The sequence below is a fragment of the Kogia breviceps genome, chromosome 5 (assembly GCF_026419965.1).
Source record: "Kogia breviceps isolate mKogBre1 chromosome 5, mKogBre1 haplotype 1, whole genome shotgun sequence".
In the NCBI taxonomy this organism is placed as follows: Eukaryota; Metazoa; Chordata; class Mammalia; order Artiodactyla; family Physeteridae; genus Kogia; species Kogia breviceps.
Window position 1 is genome coordinate 143,894,692 of NC_081314.1, and position 23,123 is coordinate 143,917,814.

General features: G+C 45.9%; 2 protein-coding genes across 7 annotated transcripts in view; one reads left to right on the forward strand and one right to left on the reverse strand.

The window, feature by feature from the left end:
* The window catches only part of LCA5L (lebercilin LCA5 like), a 32,351-nt gene extending 26,253 nt beyond the window's left edge, over positions 1-6,098 (reverse strand). For 3 of the 4 annotated variants that reach the window (XM_059065273.2, XM_067035130.1, XM_067035128.1), the window contains exons 1-2: positions 5,106-5,174; positions 4,219-4,284 (exon numbers count right to left, since the gene is read on the reverse strand). The gene's annotated coding sequence lies outside the window, so the exon portion shown is untranslated. Of the gene's footprint in view, positions 1-4,218; positions 4,285-5,105; positions 5,175-6,036 lie in introns of those variants that run through there. The other variant, XM_067035127.1, reaches the window with a different exon arrangement.
* A 9,102-nt stretch (positions 6,099-15,200) lies between these two features.
* The window catches only part of SH3BGR (SH3 domain binding glutamate rich protein), a 63,892-nt gene continuing 55,969 nt past the window's right edge, over positions 15,201-23,123 (forward strand). The window contains exon 1 of one of the 3 annotated variants that reach the window (XM_059065292.2): positions 15,201-15,445. In XM_059065292.2, coding sequence (XP_058921275.1) covers positions 15,401-15,445 — 45 coding nt within the window. In that variant the 5' untranslated portion in view covers positions 15,201-15,400. The remainder of the gene's footprint in view (positions 15,446-23,123) is intronic. The other 2 variants (XM_067035131.1, XM_067035132.1) reach the window with 2 other exon arrangements.

Here is a 23,123-nt window from a genome sequence, read left to right on the forward strand (position 1 = left end):
CTTGTTGTTAGTGTATAGAAATGCAACAGATTTCTGTATATTAATTTTGTATCCTTCAACTTTATTGATTGATGAGTTCCAGGAGTTTTTTGGTGGTGTCTTTAGGATTTTCTATGTATAGGATCATGTCATCTGCAAACAGTGACAGTTTTACTGCTTCCTTTCCAGTTTGGATTCCTTTTATTTCTTTTTCTTGTCCGATTGCTGTGGTTAGGACTTCCAACACTATGTTGAATAAAAGTGGCGAGAGTGGGCATCCTTGTCTGGTTCCTGATCTTAGGGGAAACGCTTTCAGCTTTTCATTATTGAGTATGTTGTTAGCTGTGGACTATATATATATATATATATATATATAGCATTTATTATGTCATATATAGCATTTATTATGTTGGGTCTCTATACTCACTCTCTGGAGGGTTTTTTTTGTGTGTGTGTGAGATCATAAATGGATGTTAGCTTTTGTCAAAAGCTTTTTCTGCATCTACTGAGATGGTCATATGGTATTTATTCTTCAATTTGTTAATGTGGTGTATCACATTGATTGATTGATTTGCAGATATTGAATCATCCTTGCATCCCTGGATAAATCCTGCTTGATAATGGTGTATGACCCTTTTAATGTATTGTTGGATTTTGTTTGCTAATATTTTGTTGAGCATTATTGCATCTATGTTCATCAGTGATATTGGACTATAATTTTTTTTTTTTTTTTGGTGATATATTTGTCTGGTTTTGGTATCAGGGTGATGCTGGCCTTGTAAAATGAGTTCAGACATTCCTTCCTCTGCAGTTTTTTGGAATAGTTTGAGAAGGATAGGTGTTAACTCTTCTCTAACGTTTGGTAGAATTCACCTGTGAAGCCATCTGGTCCCGGACTTTAGTTTGTTGAAAGTTAAAAAAAAATTATTATTATTTCTGATTCAATTTCATTACTAATGAAATTGTAATTGGTCTGTCCATATTTTCTATTTCTTCCTGGTTCAGTCTTGGGAAACTGTACATTTCTAGGAATTTTAAAAATAAATTTATTTATTATTTTATTTTATTTTTGGCTGCATTGGGTTTTCGTTGCTGCACGTGGCCCCTCTCCAGCCATGGCGATCAGGGGGCCACTCTTCGCCGCGGTGTGCTGGCCCCCCACTGCAGTGGCCTCTCCCATTGCAGAGCGTGGGCTCCAGAGCACAGGCTCAGCAGCTGCAGTGCACGGGCTCAGTCTCTCCACGGCATGTGGGATCCTCCCGGACCAGGGCTCAAACCCATGTCCCCCGCACCGGCAGGCAGACTCTCAGATGATGTGTCCCAATTTTTGGCTTCAGAAATGTGGTTGCTCTAATATTGAAAAAAGGAAGTTTAAGAATGAACAGTGGGGGACTTCCCTGGTGGCGCAGTGGCTCAGAATCTGCCTGCCATTGCAGGGGACGTGGGTTTGATCCCTGGTCTGGGAAGATCCCACATGCCATGGAGCACCTAAGCCCGTGCTCCACAACTACTGAGCCCGTGCTCTAGAGCCCGCGAGCCACAACTACTGAAGCCCATGAGCAACAAGTACTGAAGCCCGCGTGCCTAGAGCCTGTGCTCCACAACAAGAGAAGCCACCGCAATGAGAGGCCCACGCACCGCAGTGAAGAGTAGGCCCTGCTCTACACAACGAGGGAAAACCCACGCGCAGCAATGAAGACCCAACGCAGCCGGAAAAAAAAAGAATGAACACTGGAATAAAGAAGAGAGGAAGTACGCTACAGCAGGAAAAAGGCTTGTGTGGCGAGACGTCTGAGTTATAGTTCCAGCTCTGCCTGTACTAGCTAGCTGCCTGGCTCAATGGTTTAATGTACGAAATTTGCTGTTTTCAATGATGTTTCAGGTTTAGTCCGGCACGAAAGTCCATCAATTAAATATACCTAATATATACGTCAGAAATCTCAGGCTTTATTGGGTAACGTGGAATTGTACCATTCGAGGTTTGGGTGGTTATAGACAAGTTACGTAGCTTTTGGTTATTTAACAATTTTATATATTTAACTGATTTTTGACAAAGAGCTCAAATTCATCACCAGACTCAGCTTCACAAGGCAGCGCCTTCAGGGTTAGGAGCTGTGCCTCTCTACTCCCACCAGGTGGCGGCAAATGCAGCTACTGCATGGGCTACAGGAAGAGTCCACGCTCTAGGGCTACATTCATAGACGCGGAAACTTTTAGCTCCCCCTCCTGGCCACTGCCACATTTCTTTTTAATTTACAGTGTTGACCTGATTTTTTTTTTTTTTTTTTTTTTTTTTTTTTTTTTGCTGTACGCGGGCCTCTCACCGTTGTGGCCTCTCCCGTTGCGGAGCACAGGCTCCGGACGCGCAGGCTCAGCGGCCACGGCTCACGGGCCCAGCCGCTCCGCGGCATGTGGGATCCTCCCGGACCGGGGCACGAACCCGCGTCCCCTGCATCGGCAGGCGGACTCTCAACCACTGCGCCACCAGGGAAGTCCTGACCTCATTCTTTTTTACTAGCATTTTCACTCTATTTTAATAAAATTCTACGAAAATATCCCACATTTGATGTTACACATTCGAATGTCCATTTCATTCATTCTTTCAACACACATGTGAGTGCTTACCACGTGCCAGGAGCTGTGTGAGGTGTGGAGTATAATGAACACAGAAACGTGTCTGTTTTCGTGGAGCTAATACGTCGGTAATAAAATAATCACAACAGTGACTGTTCTAAGTGTTTTAAAGGAAAGAGCTACAACTCTGTGAGGATATATGGCAAAGAAGCCTGATCTAGACAGTGACCTGGGCGTTTCCCTAGAGCGGGGCATTCTAAGTTGAGATCTGCAGGGTCAGTGGGAATTGACTGGGCAAAGAGGAATGGAGGGTGGGAAGGAAGAAGAGCGCAGAGAGAGAAGGCGGTGCCAGGGCTGGCGGGTAGAGGAGGCCCCTGTGGCTGGGCCCCGTGACAAGGGCCAGCGGTTCCAGATGGGGCTCCAGAGGTCAGTGAGGTGAACAGCTGCAGGGTCACTGGAAGGCATGTTTATGGCCTGGATCTTTCATCCAGGAGGAACAGCCAGCTAGCAGTAAGCAAAAGAGAGAGAGGCTGGGGAAGGGACGGTCTGCGCTGCCTCCCGAAGAGGTGGCTCTGGCTGCAGGGCCGGAGAACGGCGGAGGGAAGAGCCAGAGAGCAGCGGGTGCAGGAGGTGGGACGGCGGAAGGCGGGAGCTTGGACCCCGGTGCCCGCGATGATGTCAAAGATGCACGGGGGACAATGTCACCAGGGCTTGGTGACCCACTGGGTGCTGGGGTGAGGGAAAAGGTCAAGGAGGAATCCTGGTTTCCGGGAGAAGGGGTCCCAGTGGGTGGGGTGCTGGGAGACTGCCAGGTGCCGTGCGTGTTGAGTTGCAGGTCTGAGACGTATTAAGAGGCACTGCTGCCCAGTAGCTGGACCTATGGGAGCTGGAGGGTCAGAAGGCTGGGCGTGGCTGAGGGTGCAGAAGGGAAGGCAGTGCTTCGCGAGTGGGAGGGGAGTAGCAGCGTCAAAAAACGTACGTGCTGCTGAGAGACTGAACAAGACGTGGCCGGGAACGTCTGATTAGTGGTTTTAGTGCAGAGCTGAGAGTGGAGGGCAGACTGGAGCGGGTCGAGGAATGAGAGGCAGGGAATGGATACACTGAATATGGCAATTCTTTAGCAAAGTTTGCCTGTCAAGGGGGATGAGAAATTGAGCAATAACCGGAAAATGAAAGGGAACTGAGAGGTCAAGGGAGTTTGTTTCTGTTTCTTTTGTGACGGGAGGTCTTGAGCATGTTTAAAAGCCGCGGGAAAGCGCCAGTCAAGATGGAAGAGGTGATGACACAGGTGAGAGAATGGACAGCGAGAGTGACAGCAAAGTGGGAGGGGGTGAGATCCAAAGCACAGTGGGGTTGCAGTGTGGCAGCTGAAGACGGAGCAGATTCCCCTCAGGCGGCTTTAAGAGCCTCTATGAAGTGACAGGACAAGGGGAGGCTGGAGAGGGGAACATCCTATAGACTCTCTGCAAGTTGCAGCTGCCTTACTGTTATACTTTGGTCTGTCAGGGTTTCACTAGATGGAAAAAGAGACAACGGAGGCTGCGGGTTTGCAACTGGCAAAGAGGCCAGGTGTCTGGGGCCATTAGCTCTCTGAGGGCAGGGACCTGTCATATCAATCACTGCCTCACTCTGTGCCTGACTGTTGTATCAGCGCCAGGTACTTACTATCACAGTGATCAGCGTAGGAATGCTCGCTTGTCTTCATTTCAATTTGCCTCTTTTGGTGCTTCTCTAAAAAACCAAAAAAGAAAGAATACAGAACAGACAGAGCGTAAATTCCTACGTGACTTATTTTCTCACTTGGAAGAATTCTTTCATTCTTCTGTAAAGTCAGTTTTAAAGTTCTTGCCATAGTTCTATCCAGAGACACTATCATAAACCTCAGAAAGCTGAAGGGCATCTTTCAATTTTTAGCTTAACCGTAAGGTGCTTACGTAGCTTCGTCTACTTTGTTTAAAAGTCGCAAAAATGCATACTAAAAATGTTGTATTTTTATCTATGGAAACTATAAAATTCATATCCTTCAAAAAAAAAAAAACAACGTACTCACATGAAATAACACAGAAAAAGAAAACAGCATAAGGCTGTCTATACTCAAGGCAGGGAGACCAATTAGGAGGCTACTGAAATAATCCCGGCCTGGACCAGGGTGCTGACAGTGGGCGTTGGATACGTTCTGAAGGATGTTGACAGACTGAATGTGGGGAGGGTGATAAACAGGAGTCAAGGAGGACACTAATGCCTACACAACTTGGGAGAATGGCTTCCAGTAACTGGGGTGGGTAAGAGCACGGGAGGAGCAGGTTTGCGGGAATGTTCTGGACTTGCTGTGCTGGAGATGCCTTAGACATCTAAGCAGAAATATGGGCAGGCAGACATGCGTCTGAAGTTCAGAGGAGGGTCAGGACTGGAGATACACATGTGGGGTTCACTCGCATTTAGATGGGTTTTGAGCCTATGAGCCTGGATGAATTCACCTAGGAAGTGAGGGTAGATTTAAAAAAAAAGTTCAAGGTCATGTGTGGCAGTGAAAAACTGGCCTGAAAACTTACCCGCTGGCACACGTGTGGCAAGGAAATGTTAAAGCACCACGGGGAAATTGTGGACAGAGGGCTCCAAGGCTGAGTTGAGCGGGTGAGGCACAAAAACACAGAAGACACTGCAAAGGATTCAGATTTCCCAGGGATGGGGATTAGGGAAATGTCAGCGCTAAGGTTAGAAGGAAAAACCAGGGCTTCCCTGGTGGCGCAGTGGTTGAGAGTCCACCTGCCGATGCAGGGGACGCGGGTTCGTGCCCCGGTCCGGGAAGATCCCAAGTGCCGCGGGGCGGCTGGGCCCGTGAGCCATGGCCGCTGAGCCTGCGCGTCCGGAGCCTGTGCTCCGCAACGGGAGAGGCCACAACAGTGAGAGGCCCGCGTACCTCAAAAAAAAAAAAGAAGGAAAAAACAAAGCAAAAGCAAGCAGGCAGATGCAAAATTTAAGGTATCAGATTCAGATATAAACGAAAAATGTCGGCGAAAGCCTGCCAGTTGGTGAAGGGGTGAAATCGGACCCGGCGTGGCGAGGCTGGAAGAAGGCGTAAGGTGACTGGGGCCGGGCCCCGCCCTCGGGCCATACCCGGGCGAGCTCGGGGCCGCCCCCTGCCCGAATGCCTCCAGCGGCCAGTCCGCGTGAGGGCGGGTTCACGGGTCCCCGGGCCAGGGTGGGGTTGTGAGTGTGTTGCGTGGGCGCAGTCACAGTGTCTGAACTGGGAAGAACGACGCCGAGGGCTGCTCTTTACCATGCCGCGCTTTGCAGGAGGAAGCGGCCTAACGGCCCGCCTACATTACCAACTCCAGAGCCAAGTAGGGAGGCCCGAGCTGGGCAGGGGCCAGGACTGAGAGACCGGGCGACACGTAAAGGCTCGGAAAGTTTAGCAGAAGTCTCGGCTGGGGCAGGGCAGAGACCTCCGGCTGCGGGGCGCGGCGGCAGTGAATCTGTTACCTGCTCCTCGCGGCTGCAGCTGCAGCACCAGCCCCACGGCCTCCTGGCTCTGATGCGTCGCCCTGGAAACCGGCGCGCGGGGCTTTCTGGGATTGCCCGGCCAGGAGGGGAGGAACCAGAGGCGGAGCCAGGAGGCCTGCGCGCACGCGCACCCGGGACCGCGTTTCTGACGTCCAGGGTCGTTGTGAGGCCTACCTCACCTGAGTCTTCCGTGAGGGTGAACTCAGCTGGCTGCATAGACTTTCGCAAACAAGTCTCCAGCCGCCCCTCCTCGGCGCCCGGATCCCGCCTGCTCCCTGGCCGCGCCCGGGCCGAGCGAGCTGACCCTGCGGTTCCTTCCCGCGCCCTGTCGCTCTCGCCGGCGCACCGGGTGTTTTGAATCTGAGTCCGATGTACATGTCCGGTTCCCAGCCTGGGAGGGCCGTGGACTAAGAGCAGAGCGCTTCTGTTAAACTTTATAAAGATGGATTTCTTGGTGGAAGAAAATCTGATCACAAAGCAATGCATGTTTGGTGTAGATAAGTTACCATGTGCAGGAAAGTACCAAGAAAAAGTAAAAATAACCTATAAAAATTATAGGTGAGTTTTAAAAAATTTTATTTATTTATTTATTTATTTATTTATTTATTTATTTTGGGGCTGTGTTGGGTCTTCGTTTCTGTGCGAGGGCTTTCTCTAGTTGTGGCGAGCGGGGGCCACTCTTCATCGCGGTGCGCGGGCCCCTCGCTGCCGCGACCTCTCTTGTTGCGGAGCACAGGCTCCAGATGTGCAGGCTCAGCAGTTGTGGCTCACGGGCCCAGCCGCTCATGGGCCTAGTTGCTCCGCGACATGTGGGATCTTCCCAGACCAGGGCTCAAACCCGTGTTTCGTTAGGATAAATTCCTACATGTGAAGTTGAAGGATCAAAGGATAGGCCCACTTTGTGGCTTTCTGAAGGTATAGGAAAGTTTGCCTTCCAGGCAAATGTCTCCAATCCTTAATCCATATTTGCGGATAATCTTATTTATTTTAAAAATGTATGTCCATGTAGGGGCTTCCCTGGTGGCGCACTGGTTAAGAATCTGCCTGCCAATGCAGGGGACACGGGTTTAAGCCCTGGTCCGGGAAGATCCCACATGCTGCGGAGCAACTAAGCCCGTGCGCCACAACTACTGAGCCCACGTGCCACAGCTACTGAAGCCCACACACCTAGAGCCCATGCTCCACAACAAGAGAAGACACCGCAATGAGAAGCCCACACGCTGCAACAAAGAGTAACCCCCACTCGCCACAACTAGAGAAAGCCCGTGTGCACCAATGAAGACCCAATGTAGCCAAAAATAAATAAATAAAATTTTAAAAATTAAGAAAAAAGTATGCCCATGTTATTGTCAAAAAGTGACACCTTACTTTGATTTTTTCACAACTTTGATTACTAGGAAGGATACGCATTTTTGTCATACTTTCAGTGACCATTTGTACTTATTTTGTGATTTGCCTTTTGCCCACTTTTTCAACTGGTGTTCATCTTTGTAAAAATTGATTTGTTAGAACTTTTGACATTCTATAAAACTCGGACTATGGTATATGTTGCAAATATTTCCTTCAGTTTGTCAATGACCTTTTAAGTTTGTTTATATTGTATCTTGTATTTGTGTAGCTCAAATTTATCACATTTCCCTTTATGGTTTTTTCATTTTGTTTTTATGTAATAGGGGGCAGTGGGCATCTCCAAGCAGACCCTGTTTTTTCTCTTTTTTAAAAATTTTATTGAAGTATAGTTGAGTTACAATGTTGTGTTAATTTCTTCTGTACAGCAAAATGACTCAGTTTTATATATTTATATATATATATACATACATATACACACACACATATATATATTCCTCTTCATATTCTTTTCCGTTATGGCTGATCAAAGGATATTGAACATAGTTCCCTGTGCTATACAGTAAGACCTTGTTGTTTATCCATTCTATATATAATAGTTTGCATCTGCTAATCCCAAACTCCCACTCCTTCCTTCCCCTACCCCCCTCCCACTTGGCAACCACAAGTCTGTTCTCTATATCTGTGAGTCTGTTTTTGTTTCCTAGGTATGTTGATTTGTATCTTATTTTAGATTCCACATATAAGTGATAGCATATGGTATTGGTCTTTCTCTTTCTGACTTACTTCACTTAGTATGGTAATCTATAGGTCCATCCATGTTGCTGCAAATGGCATTATTTCATTTTGATGGCTGAGTAATATTCCATTGTGTATATGTACCACATCTTCTTTATCCATTCATCTGTCGATAGACACTTAGGTTGCTTCCATGTCTTAGCTATTGTAAACAGTGCTGCTATGAACATAGGGGTGCATGTATCTTTTCCAATTATAGTTTTGTCTGGGTATATGCCCAGGAGTGGGATTCAAGCCGACCCCATTCAATTTTAGCTTTTTAGGGGTTGGTGTGAGGCAAGGCTTTCCTGTCCCATCACCACCTGCTCCTCCGTATCCTGTTAGAGTGCCCACTCTTAATTTTGGTGCATTATGTGTTTCTACAACCTTGGGTGGTGAGTTATTCATATTAGGTGGGTAGTAGTTTTTGTTGTGGGTGAGCTGGGCACCATCTCCAAGTGGACATACGTTAAACAAGTGTTGCCCTAGACTTGTCCTTCATGGAAAGATGGCTGGTTCATTGCTGCTGGTGTTCCCAAGACAGTAACAAAAGTGGCTGTTTATTAAGATTATTTTTAATAAATTTATTTATTATTTATTTTGGGCTGCGTTGGGTCTTCATTGCGCGTGGGCTTTCTCTAGTTGCAGCAAGCGGGGGCTACTCTTTGTTGCAGTGCGCGGGCTTCTCATTGCGGTGGCTTCTCTTGTTGCAGAGCACAGGCTGTAGGCACACGGGCTTCAGTAGTTGTAGTGTGCGGGCTCAGTAGTTGTGGCACATGGGCTTAGTTGCTCCACGGCATGTGGGATCTTCCTGGACCAGGGCTCGAACCTGTGTCCCCTGCATTGGCAGGCAGATTCTCAACCACTGCGCCACCAGGGAAGCCCTAGACAACTTATTTCTGAATTGAATTTTCAAAGTCGGAGATTCATTGAGCTTTCTTTTAAGACTCATTTGGAATATTTTGTATTCCTATTAGTTATCTTGAAGCTCACTGATGTCACTGTAACAAAAGATCTGTCAGCTGGAGTTTTCAAATTTCTGATTTGTACATTTTCATGGTCATTATTAAAAGGATAAGCTTCTAAAAGTAATTCATAGTGGAATAAAGGAGCACTGGGAATTTGAGGGTAGGAAATCAGGAGTTTTTCTGGTGGGGTGTGGACATAAATGAGGTTGGGTTCAAATCCTGGATACACTGTTACCTTTCCTATCATCTCCCATTCTTTTTTTTTTTTTTTGCCATACCTCGAGCTTGTGGAATCTTAGTTCCCTGACCAGGGATCGAACCCGGGCCCTCAGCAGTGAAAGTGCCTGATCTTAACCACTGGACTGCCAGGGAATTCCCTCATCTCCCATTCTAAGTCCTCATCGGTGAGGACGGATAGTAATAGAACCCGGTTTTAGGGCTGTTGTGTGGTTTAAGGGAGTGGTTTATGCAAAGCCCTTAGAGCAGGTCTGGCTTGGCAAACACCTCAAAGTTGTTAGCTATTATTTCAACTAGGAGATTTGTTTCTCCCTAGGGCAGGCAGCTGGAGGGGGTGTCAAGACAGAAGTAGGTTTTGCCTGCCCTGTTGTTACCAATATTGGGTCCTCTGGCCTTGTGTGCAGTAAAGCCAATCTACTGACAATCTACTGGGTTGTGGTGTGCAGGTGCGAAGGAATGTGCAGGGTTTATTGTAGGCACCAAACAAGGAGTGTGGGCAACTGATGGTCAAAAAACCCGAACTTCCTGGTGGGTTTCAGGAAAGTGTTTTCAAGGGTAAAGTGAGGGAGGGGGGTGCTGTAGGGTGGGTGATCAGCTTGTGCACAATGATCTGATTGGTTGACGGTGAGGGAATCAATCGTCAGGATGGTGTCATAGGAGTTATCATCAGTCCTCAGGCTCCAGCGGGTCTGGGGGCTTCGTGCTCACCATCATCATGCAGTTCGCTTCTTCCATTTGATGGGGGCTTTAGTATCTGTAAAACAGCTCAGGAATGTGCATCAAATACTGTGATCTGGTAAATTGATACAGCCGCTATGGAGAACAGTATGGAGATTCCTTAAAAAACTACAAATAGAACTACCATACGACCCAGCAATCCCACTACTGGGCATATACCCTGAGAAAACCATAATTCAGAAAGAGTCATGTACCAAAATGTTCATTGCAGCTCTATTTACAATAGCCAGGACATGGAAGCAACTTAAGTGTCCATCAACAGATGAATGGATAAAGAAGATGTGGCACATATATACAATGGAATATTACTCAGCCATAAAAAGAAATGAAACTGAGTTATTTGTAATGAGGTGGATGGACCTGGAGTCTGTCATACAGAGTGAAGTAAGTCAGAAGGAGAAAAACAAATACCGTATGCTAACACATATATATGGACTCTAAGGAAAAAAATGTCATGAAGAGATTAGTGGTAGGACGGGAATAAAACACAGACTTACTTGAGCATGGACTTGAGGATATGGGGGGGGGAAGGGTGGGCTGAGACGAAGTGAGAGAGTGGCAGGGACATATACACACTATCAAATGTAAATTAGATAGCTAGTGGGAAGCTGCTGCATAGCACAGGGAGATCACCTCTGTGCTTTGTGACCACCTAGAGGGGTGGGATAGGGAGGGTGGGAGAGAGGGTGATGCAAGAGGGAAGAGATATGGGAACATATGTATATAACTGATTCAGTTTGTTGTAAAGGAAAAACTAACACACTATTGTAAAACAATTATACTCCAATAAAGATGTTAAAAAAAAAAAAAGATTCTTCAAGGTAGAATTACATGTAATGGAGTTATAAACATGTCTAAAGCTCTTCCTATAAATTGCCAAATTGCTTTCCAGTGAAGGTATACCAGTTTACACTACCACTGGTAGTGACTGACCCATCAGTGTCAATCACTTATATTTACCTGCTTTAAGTCTTAGTAGATGAAAGGTTTTTGTATTTAACATGTGTATTTAAACTTCTCAACGTTTATTCCATATCAGTGATTTTATAAAATAAATATATTATTTCATAAAAGTTAATAATTGTGTTTTCAAAAGTTGAGCTTGGGCTACTTTCAACTTGGGCTACTTGAAAGTCTGTATTATCTTTCCTCCAGTATTTTAAATACTAGATTCTACTTTTTAACTTCTTGAAGGAAATTGTTTCCTTCATCTGCTAATTTTTGCTTTCTATGACAGTGTATCATGGTAAAAGGAATTTATTTCTTTGACAGAAAGAATAAAATTGTTTTATCTTCTATAGTAGGTCTAATGCCCTCATTAATACTTTGTACAAAACAGTAATGACTTAGTAAATTAAATGGAGAAAAATCCAGTGGAATGTATTATTATAGTACAGTATAAAAGAAGTTGAATGAGTGACCTGGAGTTCTGAAATATGAGATCTACATTAAAAGATGAAATGACAAGAATGAAAGGCAAGATGCTCTAGATAATATACTATCAAAAATTACCCCCAGAATTTGCTTCATTTAATTTCTTTATAACCTAGGGACAATAATGATGTATTACTTATTATTTTAAAAGATTCCTCAATAAACCAGAAAAGTGATGAACAGTTCTTTTGACCCTGGACTCAGAAATAATTATGACTATATGCACTATCTAGCTTGAAGAGAATAAGGCACTGTTCATGGTCTGTTACTTCTACTATGATATTCGATAATCTATACATACAAGTCAGTGAAGGTCACTCAACCTTAGAATGCTTCAAATGGACTCTTTTTAAAAAAAATTAGTTTATTTATTTATTTTAGGCTGTGTTGGGTCTTTGTTGTTGCGCGGGCTTTTCTCTAGTTGCTGCGAGCAGGGGCTACTCTTCATTGTGGTGGCTTCTCTTGTTGCAGAGCACGGGCTCTAGGTGCGTGGGCTTCAGGAGTTGCGGCATGCAGGCTCAGTAGTTGTAGCTCACAGGCTTAGTTGCTGCGTGGCATGTGGGACCATGCCTGGTCTTCCAGGACCAGGGCTCAAACCTGTGTCCCCTGCATTGGCAGGCAGATTCTTAACCACTGCACCACCAGGGAAGCCGTGGACTGAGTCTTTAATGAATAGTCAGGTATTTGTGCTACTTTTATCTACCTGTCTTATACCTACCTAAGTATGAATTCCTGAAAGATGAAAATGTTGATTTTATCTGACATTGATAAAGCTTAAAAGAATTCAGTCATTTTGGACTTATATTTTATTGAGTAGAATATTAGAAAATATGTTGATATTTCACACTGTAGATTTTTGCTATCAAATGAAGCTAGAATCATATTTTATAATTAACTGTCATTTGTTCTGTTATCTTATTTTGGGCAAGCAATATGCCATGGTTGTAAAAATAATAGAAAATTTTCTATGGTTCCCATAGCATTAATGTGGATGTTAAAAAATGTGAAAACAAACCATGTTGAAATATAAAAGCATGTGCTATCACATGAACTTGCAAACGCTGTATTATGTAACAGATATATTAAGAAAGTCCTTTAATAATTTTATGTATTCAACCCACAAAAAAAAAAAAAACAAATACTGTGATCTGTGTCCTTCAGGGAGGAACTAAAACGTCTGTGACTGCCACATGGCTGATGTACTGTTTACGTTGTTACCAGTTCTCCTGGCCCAACGGATACTTTTGTCACTACTTGTTCACATCCTTTCAATCATGAATTCCTGAGCCAGGCTTTTGTGACTCAGGGGAGGCCTGAGATAACTATAGCTTTTCTACAGACCAGAGGCAGGCAGAGGATATGGGGGGGGGAGGGGTCTGTCCAGGGAGGCCCCATAGGGTCTTCCTCAGTTTTACTATATGATCAGCAGATGTATATTCTCTAGGGCACATGAGCTACAGTTTATGTCACTAACTTACAAAGGCATTAAGAAATACACAGAGCTTATTACTTTCTTAAATCATATTTGCAGCAAAATAGTATGCTCATGTGGTGGATTTAAGACTAAGGTGTTTGAAAAAAATATTTCGTATGACAAAAATAGTATATACTCAGTGGAGAAAGTTTGGAAAATACAGCAAAGAAGAGAAGCAAAAATGACCTATAATCTTTGGTGGGCTTTAAAATAAAATTTACTGGGACGAAGTGAGAGAGTGGCAGGGACATATACACACTACCAAATGTAAAACAGAGAGCTAGTGGGAAGCAGCCGCATAGCACAGGGAGCTCACCTCTGTGCTTTGTGACCACCTAGAGGGGTGGGATAAGGAGGGTGGGAGGGAGAGAGACGCAAGAGGGAAGAGATATGGGGACATACGTATATGTAGAGCTGATTCCCTTTGTTATATAGCAGAAACTCACGCAACGTTGTACAGCAATTATATTCCGATAAAGATGTTAAAAAATAAATAAAATTTATAACGCTTGTGACTTTAATTTGGGGAACCATGAGTCATCTTCACCTAATTTGGGGAGTAAACTTTGCATGCCCTAAGTTAAATTGTTGCGGTGTCATCTCAACCATTCATCCTGATCTAAATGAAGCGGAGCTATATTCTAGGGTCAGGGCGACCTTTCGTGGAGGGCACCTACCTGAGGGGAAGGGGAGCAGGCCTCCAGACCTCCTGGGCTCTGGTGAAGGGGCTGGAGATCAAAACCCCACAGATCCCTCCCCGCTCCCAGGATCTTACAGCCACGACCTTCATGAGCAGTCAGGGACTTAAAATAAGAGAGAGACTCAGCCATCTTAAGAAGACTAAATATACCCTCCCGCCTTTGCCCCTAACGCCCTTGATCTTGACTTTGAAACCCACCAGGAGAGTGGGGTGGCTACCATTTGGGCTTCTTAGTAGGTTTTTTTTTTTTTTTTTTAATTTTATTTTATTTTTTAACATCTTTATTGGAGTATAATTGCTTTACAATAGTGTGTTAGTTTTTTCTCTTCTTAGTAGGTTTTTAATGCCTCTAACGTTGAACACAATTCAAATTATCTATACACATAAGACAGAGAGAGAGCCTGTTACAAACCAATCATTCATTTCTTCCCCCCAGCTGTCTCTAAAACAGTGGAAGCAATTTGCTTGTAAGCCAGCCCTCCCTGCCTGGTCGGGGATGTCAGTGAAACCTGACACGGTCCTCAGCTTGTCAGCCTCTGTTCTTTAGGAGAAACAGGTGGTAAAGGGGGAGAACTGGGAACAGGTCACTCCTAAAGGAGTCTATTGTATGACAGTTCATTGAATTTTTTTTTTTAATGCAAAACAATCATTATTTTTACTTTTTAACTCTATCCATAGGAATTGTGTTTGAAGGCTTCGTTAAGTTTCCAGGTATTCCTCAGAGTAGACTTGAATGTGGTAAAAGGTGAGTATCCATAAATGATAATGACAATTATTAAGTATTGCTTAATTAGCATGCCCCCTTCTCTGATTAAAATACACACTTTGTACATTAGGTGCCATTGCGGAGCGGTTTAAGAATAAAAATCATGCACCCTTTAAAAACACTCTTTAGTAACAGACCGTTATTGCTGATGCAGATGGCCTATCATTTGTATTAATGACAAACTTAATTTCTTGAGTAAATTTTCACCCACTGTGCTCCCTTGAGTTTTCTTGCTCAGTGAAATTTACCTGAAGCAAAATATAATAAAGCATGACATAGGCATCACAGAATTAAAGTGGAGATTAATGAAAGCTGACTCCAGTTGGAGGTCATTGAGTTTTTTTTTAATCTGCCAGAAAATTTTAAAGTAAGGAAGCCGCTCTTTGTTTAGGTGAAGGCTTCCGCGGCTGTTCTGAGCCGTGCCGTGTGCCTGCCAAAACCCCTGTAAACAGATCCTCCTCCGGCACCGAGCTGGTGTTTTGGGCCTTTTCCAGCTCCGGGGCGCGCCTCCGTCCTCTTCTCTCCTCCTCTGCTACCCTCTGCCCGAGGCATCTCCCCGCAGGGCTCTGATTGGTGCGGAGCGCAGCCTTGCCTTTTAGGGACTGTTGTCGGGCTTTCAAAGTGATAAGGGAAAGGGTCCAGCGGCTGCTTATATCAACCAATCAACTGTTTTCCTGACAGATCCCCAAATATTCCCTGGCCAATGGCGCAGAGAGCCCGAGGTGCCTGGGCCGCTCGTGGGAGAGGCAGGGCTTCAGTTGAGCTGAGAGGGGGAGCTCAGACAGCCTTGGGCCCCTCGCCAGTCCCCACCTGGCACTCGTCTGTGTCACTGTCAGGATTTGTCTGACTCCGCGTTCCCGCGCAGGGGTGTGTTGGGGGGAGCCCTCTTTGCGACTCGCAAAATGGTTATCAAAGTGTTTGTTGCCACATCATCTGGGTCCATAGCGGTAGGTGTCTGATGGAATTTGGGGGCTTTCTTCCTGTCCTATTTTCTGAATAACTCAGACTTGGAAGTAGAAGGAGGGGGTATGGCCCAGTGCTGGCTTTACATGTCTTTTGGGGGCGTGTGTAAGTAAGCCTGTGAGCCCTTTGCTTTCTGCCTTGGTTTGAATGGTGTTGAAGAAGTGTGTGTGATCTGGGACAGCTGGGTGTGGAAGGGGATTCAAGGAAGGGGGTGTGTTTGATACTAGAACTTTTTTAAAAAAATCAATTAATTAATTTATGGCCACGTTGGGTCTTCGTTGCTGCACGTGGGTCTAGCTATGGCGAGCAGGGGCTACTCTTCGTTGCGGTGCGTGGGCTTCCCGTTGCGGAGGCTTCTCTTGTTGCGGAGCACGGGCTCTAGGCGCGTGGGCTTCAGTAGTTGCAGCACGCAGGCTCAGTAGTTGTGGCTCGTGGGCTCTAGAGTGCAGGCTCAGTAGTTGTGGCTCACAGGCTCCAGAGCACAGGCTCAGTAGTTGTGGCGCACAGGCTTAGCTGCTCCACGGCATGTGGGATCCTCCCAGACCAGGGCTCAAACCCTTGTCCCCTGCACCGGCAGGCAGACTCCTAACCACTGCGCCACCAGGGAAGTACCCGATACTAGAACTTTTAACATGTGATTTGTGTCGTGTTGTGTCTCATATATGATAGAACGGGAGGCGTTTTTTTGGTGGAATGTTTCTGCCATTCCTTCTGCAAGACAGACTAATTTAAAATTGCAAATAAATGACACTTTGTGTAACAATGTTCGCGACGTATGATGGGCCAGATTACTAAAATGACTCCTGGGTGTAATTACTTGTGTATGCAATGTAATCCTGGTGAAAGTGTAAAGTTAGCTTGTGTAATATTATTATTTGAGGATAATGATGTCACAGTGACAAGAACAAACATCTCTAAGGCTAAAGATCTCAATGCTCTAGGAATCCACACAGACCAAAAACAGGTACTAAAAGCCGACCTCCAAAGCTTTGCTTTGTCTGATTTCCTTGGGACCAGGCTGGGAACCAGGCATCGATCTCTCTAAGTCCAGCTTTCATTCTGTGCCTTAAGAAATAGGGGTAAGGGAGGGACTCGTTTATCCTTGGAAATGATTCAGGCTTTGATTTTAGGCTTGAACCTGCAGTGTCCATCTGGGACCGACATTTTGGCCAGCATTTTAGCATCTAGGAGGCTGTGGAGAGAAAAGAGTGTTATTAATCCTGAGAGTTGAAGACCAGCAAAGGGGCTGTTTCCTTTTATATCTGATTCCTGGAACTTCTCGGGTTGCAGCTTGGGTTTCAGTGGTCCCTCAGCCAGGGATGATACGCTAGACAAACGGTTGGCCCAGGGAACTGTCCTAATGGCAGCTCCTGAATGCCACCCGCGCCGCCCCCGCCTCGCCCCCTCCAGCCCTGAAAGTTCACGCGGTTTCCAGAGAGGAAGAGAGGAAAACACGAGAAAAGCGTCTGGCCGTTCCTTCTGAGAACAACTGGTGGGCAACTGTTTGGTGATCTCTCGAACATCTTTTAACAGAAGACAATGAGGAACAATTCCAAATGCAAAACTGCAAAATCTTTTGTGGCTGTTGATGACCTCAGAAACTTTTAGTTGATCTACAAAAAGCACATTTTTGGACTGTTTAGATTTTTTTTTTTTTTTTTTTTTTTTGCGGTACGTGGGCCTCTCACTGTTGTGGCCTCTCTGTGCTCCGGACGCGCAGGCTCAGTGGCCAAGGTTCACGGGCCCAGCCGCTCCGCGGCACGTGGGATCTTCCCGGACCGGGGCACGAACCCGTGTCCCCCGCATCGGCAGGTGGACTCTCAACCACTGCGCCACCAGGGAAGCCCTGTTTAGATTTTAAAAGTTTTTTTTGGGTAGAAAATGGCTTTCGTGGGCTTCAAATATGCTGTTGACACACTCATTGCCGATCAGGTCTGAGTGGCCCCATGCATCCTTCCGGAGACAATGAACAAACTGATGGATTTCTTAGGATTATCTGATGTCCTACGTTCTTGAAGTTTGGGAGCATGATTTAGTTAGCCTGGGGGGATCTGGAGGGATACTGTTTATTCCAGGATCTTAGAAAATCCAAGTTCATTCTGCTGCTGTAAGCAAATGTTTTGGTGCCACTTGGGACCATGTGACCTTGGGAAAGTCATTGCACCTTGCTAAGCCTCAGTTTCCTTATCTGTAAAATGAGGATAAGAATAGTACTCATCTCATAGCGTTGTCATGAGGACTTAGGAAGTAAGCAAAGGGTGCCCAGCAGGGTGTCAAGTGCTTAATAAACATTATCATTATTCGTTTTTATTTATTTATTTATGGCTGAGTTGGGTCTTCGTTGCTGCTCACGGGCTTTTCTTTAGTTGCGGAGTGTCGGGGCAACTCTTCGTTTCGGTGCACGGGCTTCTCATTGCAGTGGCTCCTCTTTTTGCAGGGCACTGGCTCTAGGTGCACGGGCTTCAGTAGTTGTGGCTCACGGGCTCTAGAGCGCAGGCTCAGTAGTTGTGGCTCACGGGCCTAGTTGCTCCGCTGCATGTGGGATCTTCCCAGACCAGGGCTCGAACCCGTGTCCCCTGCATTGACAGGTAGACTCTTAACCACAGCGCCACCAGGGAAGTCTTATCATTATTAGTTAATGTTATAATTATCAGCTATGGTTAGTTAGTATTATAATTATTATAACTATTGGTTATTAGTTAATGCTAGTTAATATTAATCAATATTTTTGTAGTTATATTTTAGTTAATATTAGAAGATCTGCATCTGTGATGATTTTTCAGAAGAATTCTCTCAAGCCACATAAATGGAAGAATTTCTGTCTTATCCTAAAGAATGAGAACTGATTCTTCCCACGGTGTCAGTGCTAATGATTTTTCCTGGCTGGGGAATTTCACCCAGAAGCTTCTTTGCAGGACGACCCCAGAGCAGCTGCCAGTACTTACGCTGTGTGTGTGGCAGTTGGTCTTTGCTACTTACTTCTTCAGTCTGTATACTTTAAAAACAGGTTGCCTGTGACCTCATCAAAGAGGGCATATGACTTCTTTTGGATGAATGAAATAAATGAAAAAGGAAAAAACCAATTATAATCTCTTGATGAGGTTTAGGCATGCAGCTGTGTATCGCATCTCTATTTTAACAGTTGACACCAAAGCGTGGTTCCATGTTTTACCACTTTACACAGAGATTTGGGTGAAGGGACCCTGGGAGTAGGGGAGAAAGTTGTTGTATCTTCGTGGGTGACCCTCCTCTCCTCCTGAAGGCCATCGCCACAGGGGTTGGGGGACAAAGGGAGAGAGGACGGTCCTCCCTGTTTTCAAGATGCACAGCCCCTGGACCACCATCTTTAAGGACAGACCCTAATGGTGGCCCCCGGATTTCACAATCCTTTTTCCAGTCTTGACTGAGGTTAAATATAGAGGGAAAAACATGGCTCTTGAATTAGATGGATCTGGATGTGAACCTTGGAAAATTCTTTTTTTTGTTTGTTTTTGTTTTTTGCGGTACGCGGGCCTCTCACCGCCGTGGCCTCCCCCGCTGCGGAGCACAGGCTCCGGACGCGCAGGCTCAGCGGCCATGGCTCACGGGCCCGGCCGCTCCGCGGCACGTGGGATCCTCCCGGACCGGGGCGCGAACCCGCGTCCCGGACCCCCCCCCCCCAACCACTGCGCCACCAGGGAAGCCCCTTGGAAAATTCTTTAATTCACTGGCACCTCAGCCTTGTTATCGTAGAATGGTGATCAGAAGATCAGAATTCTTGCCTGACATGGCAATCAGGACGAGTCATGCCAGGGTGCCTGACTGCACAGCTTCTCGACTTGTGGTGCAACGCGGGCCTCTCACTGTTGCGGCCTCTCCCGTCGCGGAGCACAGGCTCCGGACGCGCAGGCTCAGCGGCCACGGCTCATGGGCCCGGCCGCTCCGCGGCACGTGGGATCCTCCCGGACCGGGGCGCGAACCCTCATCCCCTGCATCGGTAGGCGGACTCTCAGCCACTGCGCCACCAGGGAAGCCCTCCATGCTTTCTTAATTCTCACCAGCAACCAGGATGAAGGCGGCGTTCTATCCATTTTGCAGATGAGGCAATGGACGGGCAGAGCTTGTGCTCAGACAGCAACCTTCCCAGCCAGGATGGAAATGCAGGTCACCTTTCACTCAAATGCAGCGTGCTTTTTACTACAATACAGGGAACTTGTTTGGAAAGGTTGTGCAAGACAACAAACGGAACATGCCAAGCGAGTGACCCCAAGCTTGCTCTGATGCAGCACAGTCACCAGCAGTGGCCGGTGACGTCAGGACAGAGAATGATGGTTTTACTTTATTTTTTAAAAATTATTTTATTGATGTAGAGCTGATTTACAGTGTTTCGTTCCTTTCTGCTGTACAGCACAGTGATTCCGTTTTCAGGTTCTTTTCCATTATGGTTTCTCACAGGATATTGAATATAGTTCCCCATGCTCTACAGGAGGACTTTGTTGTTGATCCATTCTCTACGTAACAGGTGGCGTCTGCTAATCCCAAACTCCCAGTCCATCCCGCCCCCCCCGCCCCTTGGTCACCACACGTCTGTTCTCTAGGAGAATATGGCACATTCTTGTGAGTCAATGGAACAGGATGGGAAGTGAAAGCACGGCGTCCTAAGCACTGGTCCGCCAGGGAATTCCCAATGTAACGGGATAAGAGAACAGAACTCTCTCAGCCTCCACTGAGGTCCCAAAGCCTCCAAGTGACACACACCCCGAGGACCCTGGATCCTCCAGAGGGACTGCCCAGAAGCACAGTGCAGCCTGTGGGGCCAGCAATGGCCACGGTGCCCTGGAGAGGGGAGAGGGTGTGAGAGGTGCAGGGGGGAATGTATCTGTGGTGAGGGCTACTGGGGTGCTGTGCACACCCCTATCCTTGAAGCCATAAAGGGGGGGTGACCTTTGGGGACTGATGCTGTGTCCCTAGAGTCAGCTCAGGAGGCCACACGGAGAAAGGCTGTACTTTGTGGTGGGAGCGGCGTCTAGTAGGGACCCTTGAACAAGGACCACCGTGGTGGTGGGGGGGTTCCGGGGGGTGCGCCCCGCTCACGTGGGCATCAGAGTGCGGGCAAAGGCCACGTGCCAGCCGGGTGAGCTCGTGCACTCCCTGCTCCCCCTCTCCCTCCTCTGGGCTCATCCTAAGACCCTTCTCCAGACCAGGCAGAAGCCAAGCGTTCCAGACAGCCAGGAGAGCCATGCTCTTGACTGAGTTTAAGTTGCTGGTGTTTGAGGAGTCCGGAGGGGCAGATTTTATTTTTCTTTTCTTTATTTGGGGGCGGTGCTGAGAAATAAAATGTAGCACAATCCGTGCAGCCAACAGTCAGTCAACTTCCTGTGGACGTAATTGCTTGTCTTGAGAGGAATCATAATAAATAGATTCATTTTTTTTTTACATCTATTGGAGGATAATTGCTCTACAATGTTGTGTTAGTTTCTGCTTTACAACAAAGTGAACCAGCTATACATATACATATATCCCCATATCTCTTCCCTCTTGTGTCTCCCTCCCTCCCACCCTCCCTATCCCACCCCCCTAGGTGGTCACAAAGCACCGAGCTGATCTCCCTGTGCTATGCGGCTGCTTCCCACTAGCTATCCACCCTACGTTTGGTAGTGTATATATGTCCATGTCACTCTTTCACTTTGTCCCAGCTTACCCTTCCCCCTCCCCGTGTCCTCAAGTCCATTCTCTAGTAGGTGTGCATCTGTATTCCCGTCTTGCCCCTACGTTCTTCATGACCATTTTCTTTTTCTTTAGATTCCATATATATGTCTCAGCGTATGGTATTTGTTTTTCTCTTTCTGACTTACTTCACTCTGTATGACAGACTCTAGGTCCATCAACCTTACTACAAATAACTCAATTTTGTTTCTTTTTATGGCTGAGTAATATTCCATTGTATATATGTGCCACATCTTCTTTATCCATTCATCTGTCGATGGACACTTAGGTTGCTTCCATGTCCTGGCTATTGTAAATGGTGCTGCAGTGAACATTGTGGTAGATGACTCTTTTTGAATTATGGTTTTCTCAGGGTATATGCCCAGTAGTGGGACTGCTGGGTCGTATGGTAGTTCTATTTTTAGATAATAAACAGACCTTCCTCTCCTGTTTTCTCCATCTTTCTTTGACTTTCCAGCAGAAGAAACGTAAGTCAAGACTTTGGGAAATGTTCATCTGTGTAGAAACTGTGGAACAAAATGAAATCCTTTTCCATCCCACCTCAGGTCCTGAGGCATGATTTTCTTTTAGAGTTCTTTTTTTTAAATGGAAGTATAGTTAACTTACAATGTTGTGTTAGTTTCAAGTGTACAGCACAGTGATTCAGTTAAGTCCTGAGGCATGATTAATAGAGATGGAAATAACGCTGGTGAGGGAGTGGACCTCAGCCAGGCTGAGGCTCCCGGGAGGGTATTTGAGGGGGAAGGAAGACAGGGGTTTGGACAGAATAAAGGATGTTGCCTCCTGAATATTTAATTAAAAGTAAATCTGCCTGAGTGGTTAAGAATCCGCCTGCCAATGCAGGGGACACGGGTTTGAGCCCTGGTCCGGGAAGATCTCACATGCTGTGGAGCAACTAGGCCCATGCGCCACAACTACTGAGCCTGCGCTCAAGAGCCCGCAAGCCACAACTGCTGAGCCCCTGTGCCTGGAGCCCTTGCTCCGCAACAATAGAAGCCACTGCAATGAGAAGCCCGCGCACCGCAGTGAAGAGTAGCCCCCTTCTCTGCAACTAGAGAAAGCCCGTGCACAGCAACGAAGACCCAACGCGGCCAAAAATAAATAAATAAAAAATCGATAAATTTATTAAAAAAATAAAAGAGGGCATCATTCATTTTGGGCGTGAATTCTTTGACTGAAGAGAGAAAACTGTAATTGTTTCTGGGGAAGGAGTTCTAAGCTTTCAAGATGGCCACATTCACAAAGAAATGGCATTTGGTAGATGCAGTCCTTGTACATGAACCAAGGGTAGAGAAAAGGGCCCTAGGATGTTCTCTCTTAGGTGTGGCTGGCGCTCTGATCTCAGTTGAAGAGCTGGGTGTGAGTGCGAAAGGAGAACAGGGTTATTTTACTGCATTACTCTTCAATGTTCTGAAAAGCCACCAGCTTTTCTAGCTTTTTTTCTCTCTTTCTCTTCTAATAATCTCCATGTGGCCGTCTCAGTTTCCCGTATTATTTCTAAAACTGCTTTTGTTCTATGTGACTCGTTCCTGTTTTCATAACTGTGAATAAAGTGCCTTTTAATGTGGGTATACTTGGTATTTGAGTTTCATAGTAAATTGTCCTTTTTTCCTTCTCTCTGTCATCTTTTTCTTTGTAAACAATTCTTACTTATTTTTTGGCATTGAAGCTTCGCAGAGAATTAAAAGTATTTCGAAGGTTTCAAATAAAAGCTATAATGAGAGCATTGCTATTTTCATTACGTCAATTATACATCAATGATTTAAACATTTCGGAATTTAAATGATGGCCCTGTTGATCTATGGAATGAAGAGCTATGATTTTATGAATTTCCTTGTTTAAGTATTTAGCGATATTATTTGTGTCGTACGGTATAGTTGAAGGAAGGGCTTCATTTATGTAAATATAAATAAAATGGTTTTATACAAACTGTCTAATAGTAATCTCTCTACTCTT